The 16,634-nt window shown below is 38.3% G+C and overlaps 1 protein-coding gene across 2 annotated transcripts in view; it reads left to right on the top strand.

Annotated features, from left to right (window-relative positions):
* Window positions 1-535: 535 nt before the first annotated feature.
* heatr5a (HEAT repeat containing 5a) overlaps window positions 536-16,634 on the top strand; it is a 34,148-nt gene continuing 18,049 nt past the window's right edge. For both annotated transcript variants that reach the window (XM_067455181.1, XM_067455182.1), the window contains exons 1-16: window positions 536-676; window positions 2,085-2,285; window positions 2,531-2,742; window positions 2,843-2,951; window positions 4,770-4,919; window positions 6,504-6,675; window positions 6,908-7,065; window positions 7,308-7,557; window positions 7,649-7,804; window positions 11,205-11,455; window positions 13,111-13,222; window positions 13,342-13,494; window positions 13,697-13,796; window positions 13,930-14,039; window positions 14,589-14,752; window positions 14,863-15,026. In XM_067455181.1, the coding sequence (XP_067311282.1) occupies window positions 2,160-2,285; window positions 2,531-2,742; window positions 2,843-2,951; window positions 4,770-4,919; window positions 6,504-6,675; window positions 6,908-7,065; window positions 7,308-7,557; window positions 7,649-7,804; window positions 11,205-11,455; window positions 13,111-13,222; window positions 13,342-13,494; window positions 13,697-13,796; window positions 13,930-14,039; window positions 14,589-14,752; window positions 14,863-15,026 (2,387 nt within the window). In that variant the 5' untranslated portion in view covers window positions 536-676; window positions 2,085-2,159. The remainder of the gene's footprint in view (window positions 677-2,084; window positions 2,286-2,530; window positions 2,743-2,842; window positions 2,952-4,769; window positions 4,920-6,503; window positions 6,676-6,907; window positions 7,066-7,307; window positions 7,558-7,648; window positions 7,805-11,204; window positions 11,456-13,110; window positions 13,223-13,341; window positions 13,495-13,696; window positions 13,797-13,929; window positions 14,040-14,588; window positions 14,753-14,862; window positions 15,027-16,634) is intronic.

Raw genomic sequence — 16,634 nt, forward strand, 5'->3', positions numbered from 1 at the left:
AGCCTACCTTATGGAAATGCGCTTTTTTCACTTAGCCTATATTTGTGTATTTTATGTAACAGACCTATAGATTTGGATGTTTTTAAATACCATTTATTCCCATAAAATAAAAGGCTTTGTGATTAAAAAGATTGAATAAAATTGAAAATGATTCAATGACAAATGCATTTTTAACAGTCACTTTTTGCCACCTGGTGGGGGTAAAAGGGGTGGGACCATAACTTTTAACGATTAATTAAGCAGGTCCAATGGATGAAGGGCCCCTCAGGAGGTAAAAGCCCAGGGGCCCCTTATAGTCTTAATGCGGCCCTCTCTGTATAGGTATCGGTTTATAATGTGCAAGAATATGTACGTGTATTGTATAATGCATAAAAAGCTGTATGGGTTGGTCGGCTTAATATAATGCACATAAATATACTCTAGTTAGCTATAATATCCAATCAATGTATAGTCTAGGATGACTGCAATTAAGTTTTTAGACAGCCGGTTTAAATGTAGGGTAGTAGTATTTATCCCTCTAGCGGTCAGTCACGTTCATCGTGGCTGCGCTTCACAGTTTGACTCGCACTTTCATGCAAGCAGATGTCTTTGAGAAATTACACAAACAGTCGACTTCAACAGGGATATACCGCTCTCACTATCGTCCCCTCGGCAATACACTTGATGGATTTAGCAGGTAATACACATTTTACTTGTGATTTTTTAATTTTAAAATCGCTGCTTTTGAAGATTTATCCCGTTAGCATGCCAGAGTTGGTTAGCATTGGATATAAGCTAGCGTTAGGCTAAAATACCTAAACAATACATAAAATCACTGACAACTACAAGCCCGTTTTTGTTTGTGTTTTATATTTGGTTAAAAATAAATGTGAGATGATAACTATCTTTGTGTGAAGTTGGCAGCAAATCGGGTTAAAGCCATAGTTCTTGTTTATTTTAGCTTGGATTCATCATCAATTCTACATCACAAAGACTTATTTATGAAAATATATAATTTTATTTATTTATCCTATGCTCAAACTGATAACGTTAGTTGGAGTTTTATTAAAAAGCTACAAGTTAATACAGTAGAATAAAACAAATACTTGTCATAATCGTCACATTTCTAATGAAAATGAATAACGAACCAAATTCACATAACGTTAAATGCTACTGCCATGCAGATTAATAAATATTTAAGAAAAGTAAGGGGTTTCCCTCCTGACTCATCATCTAAACAAACCTAAAATAATTATATCCCTTTTGTTCCCCTGACAGGCTCTTTGATGTCTGCGTCCCACCCTACTTAATCTGGTTTAAAAGTTGAAATTCTTTTTTTTTTTTTTTTTTTCCTTAGTCATTTTGGTCATTTTAGTTGCATGGTCTGCTGGTTTCTCTCCAGACTGCGCAGACGCAGTGGACATAATGCATAATTCACAGCAGACATATAAGTTTACAAGGTACTTTTGGTAGAAGGCATGCCATGTATAACGAACCCTTTATTACCTTTTCTGCATTCAAATGTTGAAATTATGAAACAGGACATGTAGCAAAGCCCTTATCCGCACACAGATATGCAGAGTCATAATTGCATCAGTTTCTAATTACACAACGACTTTGCTTAATCTCTTATAACTAACCAGGTTTCAAACTTGTAGATGCCACGGACCAAAATATGACCATCCCTGTGCAAGGGACCCTGTTAATTTTTTTTAAATGTCAGCCATATATTCTTATTTAAAAAGACTCAATCTATTCTGTAAATAATGCTTATTATAACTGTGTCAAACATTTGGAAAAGATGGTTTCTACTCTCTATAGTACTGTACATGGCTATTATAGTTACTTGACATAAATGTTAACTTTAATACAAATATTATTAAAAAAAATAATTAGTTAGGTTAGTTAGTTGCCAAAGCAACAGTAGCTTAACATTATTTATTCATTTTGATATAGGTTTTTTCTTATTTAATTATTATATTTTTAGTATGATCTTTCATTTTTTTTTTAAATGCAACTCTTTTTCTGTAAACGTTTCTATGTATCACTTAGTATCACTCCTCCCAGTTTGAAAACCCCTTATGTAAACGTCTGGTTTATTTCAGAGTGTATTGGGGTGTCCGGAAGGTGAGGGGCGCTGCGTTCAGGGTCTCAGGCGAAAAGTTGGAGAAAACAGAAAGATGGAGCAGGCTCATGGTTTACTGCTGGACGAGGAAGCCTGCAGTCAGCTACAGGAGCCCCAGAGGGCAGAGTTTGTCTTTGAGTGGCTGCGTTTCCTCAAGAAACTACTCCCCGCTACAGACCGGGTGAGTTGAGGGTGCTGACAATAAGAGCTCTGTTTGAGAAGAAAAGCTTCTGTCTGCCTCTCTTCCTTAAACACAAGCAAGCCTCTGAACGGACTCTCTGATTATCTGTCTATCTTTCCACTGGCTGTCTCTCAGCCTGGAATGGACTAGTAATGTGTTTGTATCATACTGGTGAAGTGCCAAAAAACTGCAATTAAAGAGCTGCGCTCAACTAAACAATATGTTGGTGTGTATTTGTGTGGCAGGCCGATGTAAAACAGAACCAGAAGCGTCTGGTGGAGCAGCTGACAACGGTTCTGACGAGTTCCCCGGGCCCTCCGACACGCTTGCTGCTGGCACAGTGTCTGGCTCTGGTGTACCGAGTGGGCGAATCCCTCATGTCCAGCCTCACTGTGGACCGCTGCAATGACATCATCCGCAGCAAGGATGACTCTCCTAGCTTCCTGCCCACACGACTGTGAGTGTCATAAATCTGCACCCTACATGCACACATCACACACTGCAGATGGCCTTCTGCTTGATTCCCTGCCAGTGCGCTGACTTATTTCTCCCCATAGGGCAGCTGTGGCCTGTTTGGGTGCACTGTATGAGCAGCTGGGCCGACTTCTCATCAACTCGTTTAAAGAGACTGTGGCAAACCTTTTGAAAGCCATGAAGAGCGCAGAGGTACGTGTGGCTGCACAACAGTACATGATTTACATTTCAGCCAAACACGCATATGTGACTGTACTTGCCTGCAAAAGATTTAAGCTTTCCTGTGACCCATAGTTTGAAGACCAAACATCACAGACAGATTTTATTTTGACCATCCTAACATGCACAACAGTGCTTCAGACTGCTTGTTCATATACAATGAATAGTGCACATTTATGAACTAATGCTGATCAAGTATACTTTATGGTGTTTACAAAGTAATATGTTGTATGCGGTTGTAAGAATGCATATTTTGTCTCATCTCTCTCTCTCTCTCTCTCTCTCTCTCTCTCTCTCTCTCTCTCTCTCTCTCTCTCTCTCTCTCTCTCTCTCATATATATATTTATATTAGGACTGTCAAAATTCACTTGTTAACGTAAATTCATTTTAATGGCAATAATTGTATTAACAAGCAATTTACACAGTGCTTATTTTCTGTTTGATCCGTGGCCTAGCCCTTAGTTGTAGAAATTGAGAAGCCATAGATGTAAAGGATGCAGCAGCAAAAATTAATAGGGAAAGAAAAGGTTTGACATTAACATTAGTATTCTGAAACAAGTGCAAGAAAAGTCTATTTTTACACTGAGCACATTCTCTGCAGTCCATGTGCGATGCGCAAATACACTGCAAGCTCTCTCTCGCTCATATTCGAGGGGAATCATTAACACAACACCACTTAAAGTACATGTGTTTTATTGAACTAAATACATTACAATCAGCTAAAACGAATAAGCAGGTTACATTTCTAAACAAGACCGCTCCCGAGTCCGTGTTTCTTACAATGTTCACGTGAATCGCAGCACAGTTTGGCGCGCACACACATAAAAAATCGGCAGTTTAATAGATAACGCACATCTCTTAAAGTGGCCACACTATACTCCTACTCTTTACAACCTCCTCCAGGTATGGTGTGGTACTGGTGTGCTCCCAGCTCCGCATGACAGCTTTCACATTACCAATTTTTCATACAAACTGTGCCCTGTTCTGAACTAAACTGCCAGTGTAAAAACTCCCTTTATTTATATTCTTAAAATGAGAGAAATCACTGTTTATTCTGAATTTTTAAGCTTAGGCTTAAGAGACATCAACAAGTTCTTTGAAAAACATCTGTGACCTTTGATACATGTCTAGTCTTCATACTCTGTTGAGCATGGTTTCACTAATAATAAACATACATTTGCATAAAGCATGGATATTTGTCCATACCCATGTGTATTAGACTATTACAAACTTGAAACATATTAGTTTAAGATGCATTTACAACTGATAAAAATGTGATTAAGTTGCAATTAATCTTGATTTAACTCATGACAGTCATGCGATTTAATCGTGATTAAATATTTATTAAATATATATACTTTTCCTCCCCTTTCAACAATATCTCTTCACTGCCATTCAGAAATTCTAACATACTGATTTAATGCTCCAGAAACCTTTCTAATTATATTCAATGTTAAAAAAGTTGTTTTACTTAATATTTTAGTGGAAGATGCGATACTTTTTCAGGATTCTTTGATTTAATGAAAAATGTAAAAGACAAATATTTGTAACAATATAAAAATCTTTACTGACACTTTTGATCAATTTAATTCATCCATACTAAATAAAAGTAATAATTTCTGTTAACCAGGATATCACAGAGACCTAAATGTGGGCTTCTGATTTGGCCAGAACCACAACCACCTACAAACCTAGTTTAATTTCTGCAATGGTTCTGTGGGTGTTTTTATATAGAAAAAATGTGATGGAGATATTATTTGTGATAATGTCTTTGTGTGTTAATGTGTCCAGTCTCAGGGCCGCTGTGAGATCATGTTGTGTATTGAGAGGATTCTGAAGGGTTTAGGTGTGAGTGCCGTATCCTGTCACAGAGACATCTATAAAGCTGCCCGCACCTGTCTCACTGATCGCTCCATGGCTGTGCGCTGTGCTGCCGCAAAGGTACTAAACATTCAACAACATGCCTCAGTTACTAATCATGTCTGTTTGATAAACACATATTACTTATTGACAGAAAACGAGTCAGAGTTGAAGTTGATTAGTTGAAGGAAAATATACGTTTTGTTCTTTATGTATTGTTAAGATGATTATGTCAACCCTAATTCAGTTCACAATATTATTACAACTGAGGATTGCAGCAAAGCATTTGTGAAGCCACAACACGCACAACCTTGAGGCGGATGGGCTACAACAGCAGAAGACCCCACCGGGTACTGCTCATCTACACTACAAATAGGAAAAAGAGGCTACAATTTGCACAAGCTCACCAAAATTGGATAGTTGAAGACTGGAAAAATGTTACCTGGTCTGATGAGTTTCGATTTCTGTTTAGACATTCAGATGGTAGAGTCAGAATTTGGCATAAACAGAATGAGAACATGGATCCATCATGCCTTGTTATCACTGTACAGGCTGGTGGTGGTGGTGTAATGGTGTGGGGATGTTTTCTTGGCACACTTAAGGTCCCTTAGTGCCAATTGGGCATTGTTTAAATGCCACGGCCTACCTGAGCATTGTTTCTGACCATGTCCATCCCTTTATGACCACCATGTACCCATCCTCTGATGGCTACTTCCAGCAGGATAATGCACCATGTCACACAGCTTGAATCATTTAAAATTGGTTTCTTGAACATGACAATGAGTTCACTGTACTAAAATGGCCCCCACAGTCACCAGTTCTCAACCCAATAGAGCATCTTTGGGATATGGTAGAACGGGAGCATCGTGCCCTGGATGTGCATCCCACAAATCTCCATTAGCTGCAAGATGCTATCCTATCAATATGGGTCAACATTTCTAAAGAATGCTTTCAGCACCTTGTTGAATCAATGCCATTTATAATTAAGGCAGTTCTGAAGGCGAAAGGGGGTCAAACACAGTATTAGTATGGTGTTCATAATAATCCTTTAGGTGAGTTTATTTATGTATATTATATTGCATTTCTGTCAAAAAATACTACACACTGCACATTTAAATATTGCTTGTACTGTACATAGATGTTGTGTGTTTATATAGTTAGAATATAGTTAGATCATAAAGATAAAAAAAAAAAAGTCTAATAAATTCCACTGGACTAACATTGCCCAGTAATTAAGTTAATTTCTATAATAATAACTTAAAGCTACACTGTGTAACTTTTTTAGTTTATTCTTAGCTAAAAACACTTAATTCTATCAAAAATATATGTGCTCATTAATGTATATTTACTTCTTTTAATTAATGAAGTATTCTCGTAAGTTTATAATTTGCCATTGAAAATACATACGGGTGAGGGGTTTGAATGCCGGTCGCCATGTTGCCCCTCCATCTTGAAAGTACATTAGCCAAAGAGGGACATACCCGTAAATTCAAGCTTCGCCTTTCGCGTATTAACACTCGATGGCACTCGTTGACGAGGTCGAACTGGAAGCCATGTAAATGTAAGCAGCAAGCTTTAAATGTTTTTGGCAGTTTTCAGTTTTTGTTCCAGTCTTCCTAGAATTGCTATAAAGTTGTAATGCAAGTTATTTATTTATTTTGGTAGTGTCTTCTGGAGCTCCAGCGAGAGGCTGTCTTCCTGTGGTCCACAGAGCTGGAGAATGTGGCCACTCTTTGTTTCCGAGCCTTCGAGGGCTCAAACTATGATGTCCGAGTCGGCATCTCAAAACTGCTTGGCACTTTATTAGCGTCGGCATTGGAGCCCAGACAGGTCATAGGTGGGTGGATTTTATTCAGTAATGTTAGTAACATCCTCAGAGGATTCTGAGCTGCCCGTGGAGATTGTGAAAATCATGACCTTACTCTGTCTCCCACATACTGTTTAAATTTTCACTTAATGTAACACAAATTTGTCCTCTCCCACTCCATTCCATCTGTTATATAATTTATCCCCTTACACTCTCTCTCACACTTCTCTTTTGTTCATTCTTCCTATGGCTCTGCTCTCAGCTCCAAGGCCAGGCTCCAAGCGCAACTCCCTGGAGGAGGTGATGGAGCTGCTGAGTTCTGGTTTCCTGCGGGGTGGAGCCGGCTTCCTGCGGGCCAGTGGAGACATGTTGAAAGGGACCAGCTCAGTCAGCAGAGACGTGCGCGTAGGCATCACACAGGTCGCTCACCCTCCTACAGTCCTTTCCTTGTGATCGGAATGTTTGTGTTTTGAGTCACAGCATGACTGGCTATATATCTAGGGTACAAAAAGAACAAATGAAGATTATATAACATCAGAAATATCAAAAGTTCACAAAAAAATCAAATTTTCAAATACAATTTATTGTTTTCTTTTATTATGGATCATCTATTTGAATGTATTAATTTAACAGGAATGGTACCTGTTCTCTCTTTTAAACAGACATGTGTGGTGTTTGTGTCCATTCTGGGTGGTGCATGGCTGGAGACACACTTCTCCTGTCTTCTTTCTCTTCTCATGGAGTGGGTATCTCACACAAAGGTTACACAGTACCCAACAGACGCTGTCTCCTGCCGATGCTGTGTCTCCTTCATACTGCGGGCAACTCTTGGCACTTTGCTGGGGGAGAAGGCCCAAATCGCAGCTGCCAAGGAGATCTGTCAGATGATCAGCAAACAGAAGAGGGTTGTGGGTAAGAGACTAAGCCAAGGTGCAAATATTTAGGTCACATTGGATTGGATTTTGAGTTGTAATGTCTTAAATGTACCCTGTTTTACTATCAGACTCAGCTCTTCATGAGGGGAACATGGAGACACGTGTGAGCCCTGCGGATGTTGCAGCTAGTCAGCATATCCTGGTGTGCACCCTCCTGGAGCTGGGCAGTCTTTTACAGGACCTGAGCTCCACTGCCGCCCCACTGCTGCAGGACACCAGCATAGGTTTGTCACGCATAAATGACCAACAAATTCTGGGCACCCCATCAAAACTTTTCTGTGGACAAAGTGATAAAAAATGCTCCAAATATTTTAATTTTTATAATAAAATAAAAAGTTATCTTATTTTTATATACACTAGTAGTGTAACGTATGCAAAACCAGCAGTTCGATGTGTACCTCGGTTTTGAAGTCATGATTCAGTAGAGCAGTTTTACAACATTGCTTTTTTAAAAAAAATTAACAGTGGTTTACTGAACAAATTTTGTCTGTCCTTAAATTAATTAAATTATAACTAAACGTTTCTTAAAGATAATGCTGTAAACTCTATAGCAGGGGTCCCCAATCTCGGTCCTGGAGGGCCACTGTCCTGCAGAGTTTAGCTCCAACCCCAATCAAACACACCTGAAACAGCTAATCAGTGCCTTAATATGCCTTGATTAGCTGTTTCAGGTATGTTTGATTAGGGTTGGAACTAAACTATGCAGAACAGTTGCCATCCAGGACCGAGATTGGGGACCCCTGCTCTATAGGAAACCTTTACTTGCACATTACTGTAATATTAAAGGTTAACAACAGAGCCCAAACTATTAGCCTTAAATCAGTTGCTATACATTTTTAGATATAATAATCAACACTCAAATAACACATTGCATGTAAACTTCACATAATGCAGTTTTTGTAATAACTTCTAAATGTAACTTCTAAATTTTGTTTGTATCCCCAATTTGTTGTTGAAATATAATAATTTATACACAGTGGCTGTCATTTTTATGACAGATTAATTTAAACAATTTATAAACAAGACATCACTAACAGGTTAAGTAGAATATAATTAATATATAGGCTAATATAGTGCTTAGGCTATATTTAGTGAAAGAGTTCACAAGAGCTGCAGTTTTGGAGATGCTCTGACCCAGTCATCTAGCCATCACAATTTGGCTCTTGTCAAACTCTCTCAAATCCTTACGCTTGCCCATTTTTCCTGCTTCTGACACATCAAATTTGAGGACAAAATGTTGACTTGCTGCCTAATAAATCCCAGCAACTGAAGAGATAATCAGTGGTATTCACTTCACATGTCATAATGTTATGCCTGGTCAGTGTATTGTTATAATGTTAAAAAATATCTATTTCAAATAAAGTGCTGTTTTTTTTAAATTAACTAAATATTAAAGAGCACAACTGTTTTTAACAGTGAAAATAATAAATGTTATCCAAATCAGCATATTAGAATGCTTTGTGAAGAATCATGTGACACTGAAGACTAGGGTTGGGCATCGTTTTGATTTGAACGATTCTGATTCCGATTCTTACTTTCGATTCCGGTTCTTTTCGATTCTCGATTCCGATTCTTTGAGGGGTGGAGTCAAAACATGTCACATCAATATTCAATGCTATTTTCAATACAACGGGGGAAAAACGCTGCATATACTGTCAATTAGATATATTTTTATACAATTAAATATATAATTATTATTTTTTTTGTCTGTCTTTTGAAAGTCTCCTATATAAACATTGATCAATTACTATTAAAATTCTCTCACAAATATTTGCTAGCTCAATGTATTTTTTTTACAACGGGGTAATTGTGTTCCAATAGCTTACACACAGCACAAGTAAGCTTGATTTCGAATGGTAAATTTAATTACAAAAGATGACTAAACAGTAATTAAATAAGAACAAATAAACATATTACAAAAATAGCACAAATAAATAAAATAGAATAAAATATATAAATGAAATAGACTGCTTTATTTTTTCAGGTAGGTCTAACATTCAGGTAAGAAACTGAATTAAAAAATGCAAAGTGGCTAATTAAATTTAAAATAACATTGGATAATGTTTTTTGCAAAAAATTAAATAGTTTCAAATAAAACCGTTAAAGTTACACACGTTGATCAGTCAAGAGCAGTGTGATCGTTTGTCTTTTTGTAGTTTGACTTTGAATAACAAATGACTGCTGTCCCTTTAAGAACTGCCGCACTCATGGATCCTGAATACTGTTCCTGTTACTCATTCTTCATTTCTTCCTGAATTGTTTACGACTATGTTTACATTAATACTCTTCAAAATGTGCACTGACAATTTGGTTGATTGTATTTGACCAATAATAAGCTGGAAAAAGAAGCAAATATTTGCACTTGTATGTCAGAGGGGGCTTTATTACGGTATGTGTGTGTGTGCATTTCAGATGTGAGCCTGAAATCTGAGGGATTCGTAGAATTAAGTGCAATCCCGCGCGAAATTCAGACCAATCACACACACTAACACTAACACGCTCTCATAAGGAAAAGTCCAGCAGAACGTGCGTTCGCCGTGTTCAGAGGGTTAACCGGGCTGAGTGAGAATTATGCGGCTGCGCGTCAACTCGCTGACGGTCAGAGAAGGAGAGGAGAGGAGAGTGCAGCTGGGATCGATACTGTAGAAACTGAGCAGGCTATCGTATCTTTTCAGATATTTCAGTATCTATATTTTTGACAACACTAGTTGCACTGTGCCGACGCAGGCTTTTTAAAAGTGAAATAAATCCACCCCTCAGAGCGCCGTTTACCGGGCTTCCATGGCTAAAAAAACAAGTGGGCGAGCAAGCACCGGAAATCAGGTGGCCATGGAAACCAAAACTTGTGCGTTTGGAACCGATGTTCGCTGCTGCTGAGCTTTGCCATTACAGAAATAAATTACATTTTAGTGATGATGTTAGTGTTTTACTGTATTTTTGATTAAAATAAATTCAGCTGTGGTGAGCATTTCCAATTTATATTCTGGCCTTATAAAAAAACAACAAGGAAAATCAATTCCAGGGGACATTAGCCTAGAAATCTAGACGCACCCTAGCGGCAGCAAATCTAATCTTCCGTGAGTGTCGTCTAGCAACTCTCAATACAGTTCGAGCTGGAAAAACCAGACTCTTGTTAGGCCAATCACATCGTGTATAGAGTGTGGGTGGGGCTTAACATAATGATGCCAGAGTTGCGCTTGCGTGCTACTAGTTAACACAGAAACTGGCGAACGGCGGTCTTTCGCATTGCTCTTTGACCGTGACTCTGGAAGACTTGGTGTTAAGCTTTTCTCTGAGAAAAGAACAGAAAGGCACTGAAGTCTAACTTTTTTTAAATATAAAAACAAACTGTCTGACAGTAATGTATGTTTCGAGAGTGTACTGTGTACTCTGTATAACTGTATTTCTAAACTGTGTAAATGTGTTTGCTCTTTAATGGTTATGATTTAGTATGGCCAGGATGAAGGAGTGAGCAGAAAAAGTGTCTACAGCTGCAGATTTAACACATCCATCCTGCTTCAGAGACATAAGCTTTTTATAGCTATTCCTTAAATGGTCAGATCAGCTTGTACTTTATTAAAACTGTGAGTTCAATAGTTTCTTTGTTGTTGTTGTTTCTGACAGGAATGTTGGACACCATGGTCTCTGTTCTTCTTCACCCCAGCGCATCTGCTCGCCTGGCCGCCGCTTGGTGCCTGCGGTGTGTTGCCGTAGGGATGCCTGCTCAGTTGGCGGTGTTGCTAGACCGCTGTGCAGAGAGGCTGAATGCACTGAATTTATGCCCTGAGGCCGTGGCAGGGTACAGTGCTGCCATCGCAGCTCTGCTGGGAGCGGTACAGCTTTGTCCGCTAGGAATATCACACTCTAAGGGAAAGGTATGAATGAGATTTCTGTTCTATGCCTCCTTTTTAAAGCACACAGAGTGATTGTTCCTGTTTTTGGTTCTGTTTGTGCTATATCACAAGATTTGCTTACGGTTTTGTTCATACTGAAAATGTTTCAGATCAATGTATTTACTAAATCTCTGCTGTTGTTTATGCAAGAGCAGTTTTCAGTCAGGTGATGGATCACTGTCTACACTCCCTTTGGTAGTTTTCACACTGCATCACCGCTTATTTTAATGATGGGCATAGGCCAGCCCAATATGATTAATAGGAATCACTCACTCGCTGAACTCACTCTCCTTCATTTTCCCCATGATCACATCAGATCGGAAAGGCATTTTAAATAAAAATGAAGAAAACAACTAGAAAGGCTACTCAGATTTTGTATGTGGACAGGTGGTAGCTACAGTTTTGGGTTGTGTTGACACTGACATTGGGCACGTTTGTAATGGAGACGGGGTAGTTTTACAAGGTGTGTCTTATACGGTGTTGTGTTGTGTGTTTTTTTTTTAATAGGATCAAAGAAAATAAAATTGAAATTAAATGAATATTGAGTCTGTCCGTTAGTTTAACTGAAAGCATAGCACCACTTTTTGAACCACAACCGCAGCATGAATGTACCTAATAGATAGAAACATCTCCATTTGATTACCAATTTGTTTCTTTGTGTTAAATAAGAGATGTTCTATCGCTGGAATAAGTTGTTTTTGAAATCATGGCGAGTACTATTTGCCGCTGTTCTCTCTGCACACTGTTACAAGTATTCTTGTCACTTCATAAAGTCAGTCACATGGAGTATTTTAATGAGGTCTTTACTACCTTTCTGCGCCTTGAAAATGGAAATTAAATAGCTGTCTATGGAGGGGTTTCTTTTCCAAAGATGAATGAACGGGTTTCCCTTACAGGTTGGGAACAACATGAAGGTGAGTAATTATGACAGAATTTTCATTTTTGGGTGAACTTACCCTTTAAAGGAATAATTTGCCCAGAAATTTTAATTCCGTCATTTACACACCCTCATGCTCTCCTGGATGCCAGCTGAACTCAGCCCCGCCCACAACATGGGGTGGGATGGCATTTGGGGGGTGAAATGTGTTATTTTGGCAAGGTTGCCTTCTAAAATTTGCATTCCTGGGTCTATATATCATATAATTGAGGTCGCTTCAACACGCATACATGGAAAACAACCCTCGGGAAAACCGCAGACTTGGCAACACAGTGCAGTTGAGTTCTGTTGACATTTGACAACTAACGTTATACATCACTCGGTTGCTCTGATTGGTTGTCAGTCTATCCAATTGAGGCCTTTCCTGGTTCGGTTGAAACACGCCCCATAATTACAGCCCAATGGAGCAGTTTCAGACTCATATTCTCATTAGAATTGAGAAAGACAACATCAGGCTCCAATATAATCTTTGGTTTTCTACAAAAACTCCCCTTTAAAATTTTTTTTTTTTTTTTGTGCATTTCAAATTATGGAATTTTTTTAGTGATGCTTGTGAAGAATTATTCTCTCTCTATAAAGATCCATGGCTTTATGTGTACATTTATTTGTCAAATTCACTGTACGTGTTATTGGTATCAGCTGAATTTTATTGTTCATCATATATGATCAAGACTCACTGATTCTGATGGACTGGTTGCAGGTGGTGATGACCTTGGCAGAAGATCTGCTGCGCTCTGCAGCTCAGAACAGCAGAATCTCCATCCAACGCACTCAAGGAGGCTGGCTGCTGCTCAGTGCCCTCTCGACACTGGGTATGAAACAATATACTGCTTTAGGATCTTCAATATGGCCAAAATGTACCTATACTGTAACAGCTGATGTGACTGAGTTTTTAACATCCTTTTTGTTCTATGTGACATGTTCATTCAAGGTCCCACTGTAATAGAGCATCACTTGCCTCGATTGCTGTTGCTATGGAAATGTGCCTTCCCGCTGTCTACGAAGGACATGGAGAATGAGCTGCGGCGTGGAGACTCCTTCACCTGGCAGGTGACCTTGGAGGGACGTGCAGGCGTACTATGCGGTGAGAGTCTTTTATAAATCTCACAAGCTTCTCACTTATGTCTCTCCTTTTCTCTTAGTGATAATAAGCTCTTTTTCTCATGCATCAACCCATCCGCTAATCTGTTCCCTTAACATCACAGTAAACCATTGCCATTGACCACAGATATAAATAAACATTTGTCTGGAAATTTGGTCTTCAAAGCTTGTCATCTCTCTTGTAGCTATAAAGAGTCTTGTGGTGCACTGCAAAGACCTTCTCACCGATGATGTCATCAGTCGTTTGCTTCCTCTCTTGTCCTGTGCGGTGGCCCTTCTCACTCAGTGAGTGTCTCTTTGTTGCTTAAAATGAAAACAACTTCATGAAGTTATATAAAGAAGATTGCAGAATGCAGATTTAATGTTGACAGGATGTTGAAAGACCAATAACATTTTAGTCCATATCACCTCTTTTTAGGCTGCCTTCTATCATTAAATCCTATGGAAACCAAATAAAAAATGCAGCCACTGTCTTTAGATTGAGAGTGTATGAGATCCTCACATTGCTGCACCCTAAAACATATGAAGGTAAGCACAATCTTGATCATGTGCTGATGTTTTATACATTATATATTTTTTCTGGAATACTTAATTCTGATTGGTCAAGTTCTTGTCTTATGTCTCTCATAACACATGTTATTATGTCTCACATTGTCTCCTCACAAAAGAAAATATTTTTAACTCAGATGTCCATTTTTGTTTTATTTGGAGAAGTATGATAATATGCAGTAATCTGGTAAAAATTGTTAGATTTTCTTTTTTGTGCTAAATTTTTAATAATCTTTTTCACCCCTCGATAACTGTTTTTTTTTATTCAATACATACTGAATTAAAGTATAGAGTGATAGGTAAGCCTGGATCACCCTGTCGGTTCTTTTTTTTTTTTTTTTTGAGAATAGCCGGCTGACTGTACATTGTCCCTTACTTTTTGTTTGTTCATTACCTTAGTATTCAATCTAAGAGAGCTGTTTAGGATTCAGTTTTTTATATATCTTACAATTGTATATGGAAATTAAACGATTTGATTTCCCAAATATGTATTTATTTGTTTATTATGGTTTGATTATGTTGGCTCAGAGAGCTTTGGCATAGTGCTGAAGCAGCTGCTGAATGATCTGACCGGGCCAGAAATCACAGCGTGTGCCGAGCTGAACCTGCTGCCCTCCCTGTGCTACAGCCAAGACCTGGCACTGCTGGGCCCTGGACTGCAGGATGTGGATCAGCATTACATAGAGGAACAGGTCAGACCACAGTCTAATCATCTAGAAAATAGCCTTGTTAATGTGCGGTCAATGTAATTAGTTAATTCCCCAGTATGGTGCATTGCATTATATTTTCTGTCTGTTTAAAGCTCCGTGGAGGTGGTTCAGGAGGTGGGACGTTAGAACACGACCCATTTACCATCTTTGAGAAAGCCCAGGAGGTTCCTACCCCCCTCCCTCCAGCCTCCGTTCTAACAACAGCAGCTGTCAAGCTGTTTGGAGTGATTTTCCCTCACCTGGGCGTCCAGCAGAGGTATGCCCAACATCACCACAGAGGCTGCTTGAGTGACGGCACAATTTATTTGAATGCTCTTGCAGATAGTTTTGATTACTTTTAGTTTAGTTCATTTAAAAGGGTCTCATCAATATTGAATTGACACCTCAACAGTTTATTTCATTATTTAATATATTAGGGGTGTTAGCTGATAGTCGAAGTGTGAGTGTGCACGTGGATGGGTGGATAAACGTTCGTAAAACCATTCCTCATAACATTTGAAAGCCACAATGTACAAAACATTACAAAGATATAGAAGAAAACGTATAAAAACATTTTGATCAATAAGCCTAAAAAAAACCACATAGATAACTGCAGAAAGGCCACACTGCAGACAGGATTTACATTTCAAATGTCGGTGTGAGCACGCTCTAAGTACAGAGCAACATTGATGCACCGGAAAAACAATCAAAAATGTATTTACAGAATTAACAGAATATACCTTTCTAATAAATACAAAAAAAAAAAAACATAACATAAAACAAATAAAAATACACGAAGCAAAACAAATGTGTGCAAAATGCCTAAGGTGCAGGGGAGCATATATTCAAAACACAAGCCGCAAATAGTTAAATTAGATAATCCTAAGTGATCAGTAAATAAAAAAATTAAGAAATTATTAAAATAAGGAAAGTATAGCCAGAATTGTCAACTTTGTCTTTTTAACCATAGAGACCACTATAAACACTAAACTGGAGTGGCAGTCTTTTTAGCTAAACATGTTCAAAGCATCCATAAATCTATTTAGAACGGGCTGAAATGTTTTGAGCTCACCAAATCGCAAGATCGAGAGAGAAATCCAGTCGTCCAATCTGACTCGTAGTTTGAGTCTTTTCAAATTGTGTGCAAGGAAAACTGTTAGTTCTAGATATTTGCACATTTTGCAAAGCAATCCTGGGAAATTGCTGGGAAATTACCAGAAGGACGTTACTGTCTTTTTTCAAAATATTTTATTTACTCAATTGTTTTGCTCAATTTTTTTCCTAAAGGCACATCCTACTATGAAAATAATTTCAATAGTTTGTTTTATGTTACATTCACTGGTATGGGGACATACTAATGTTAACCAGGATTACCATTTAAAGTTATTCAGATTGTTAGAAGTAACTGATCCAGTTACTGATAGCAAATTGTGGGAAGTGGCTTTAATGAGATCCAGAGGCTTTTTGAAGCACTTTCTTATGCTGCATAGCCTAATTTACATCCAGACATCTGCATGTATTTGCATAATTGGGCGCTGTTCTGGCCATGTACAATGCATTATTAAACACAGCAGTGGAGAGGAAATGATACTGATCATATGGGGCCTTCGGTCCTCCTGCATCTTTCATCCCACTAGCAGCTTGTCTAGATTATTATTTACTTATTTATTTGTTTATTTGTTTTTGTTTTTTTGGGGGGGTTGTTTTTTTGTTTTTTCTTTAGAAGTAGAACACAGATGTTTACAGTGTTCACTGAAGCTCTGTTAAAGTGACCAAGAGAATTTTTAGAGAACAACAGCCATTGGCACACATTTAAGCTGTGACATACTTAACTAATATTTTGAAATACAGTGGATCAATGTATCACTAAAATATTATAAAGCAG

This window comes from Pseudorasbora parva, chromosome 10 (genome assembly GCF_024679245.1).
Source record: "Pseudorasbora parva isolate DD20220531a chromosome 10, ASM2467924v1, whole genome shotgun sequence".
Lineage (NCBI taxonomy): Eukaryota > Metazoa > Chordata > Actinopteri > Cypriniformes > Gobionidae > Pseudorasbora > Pseudorasbora parva.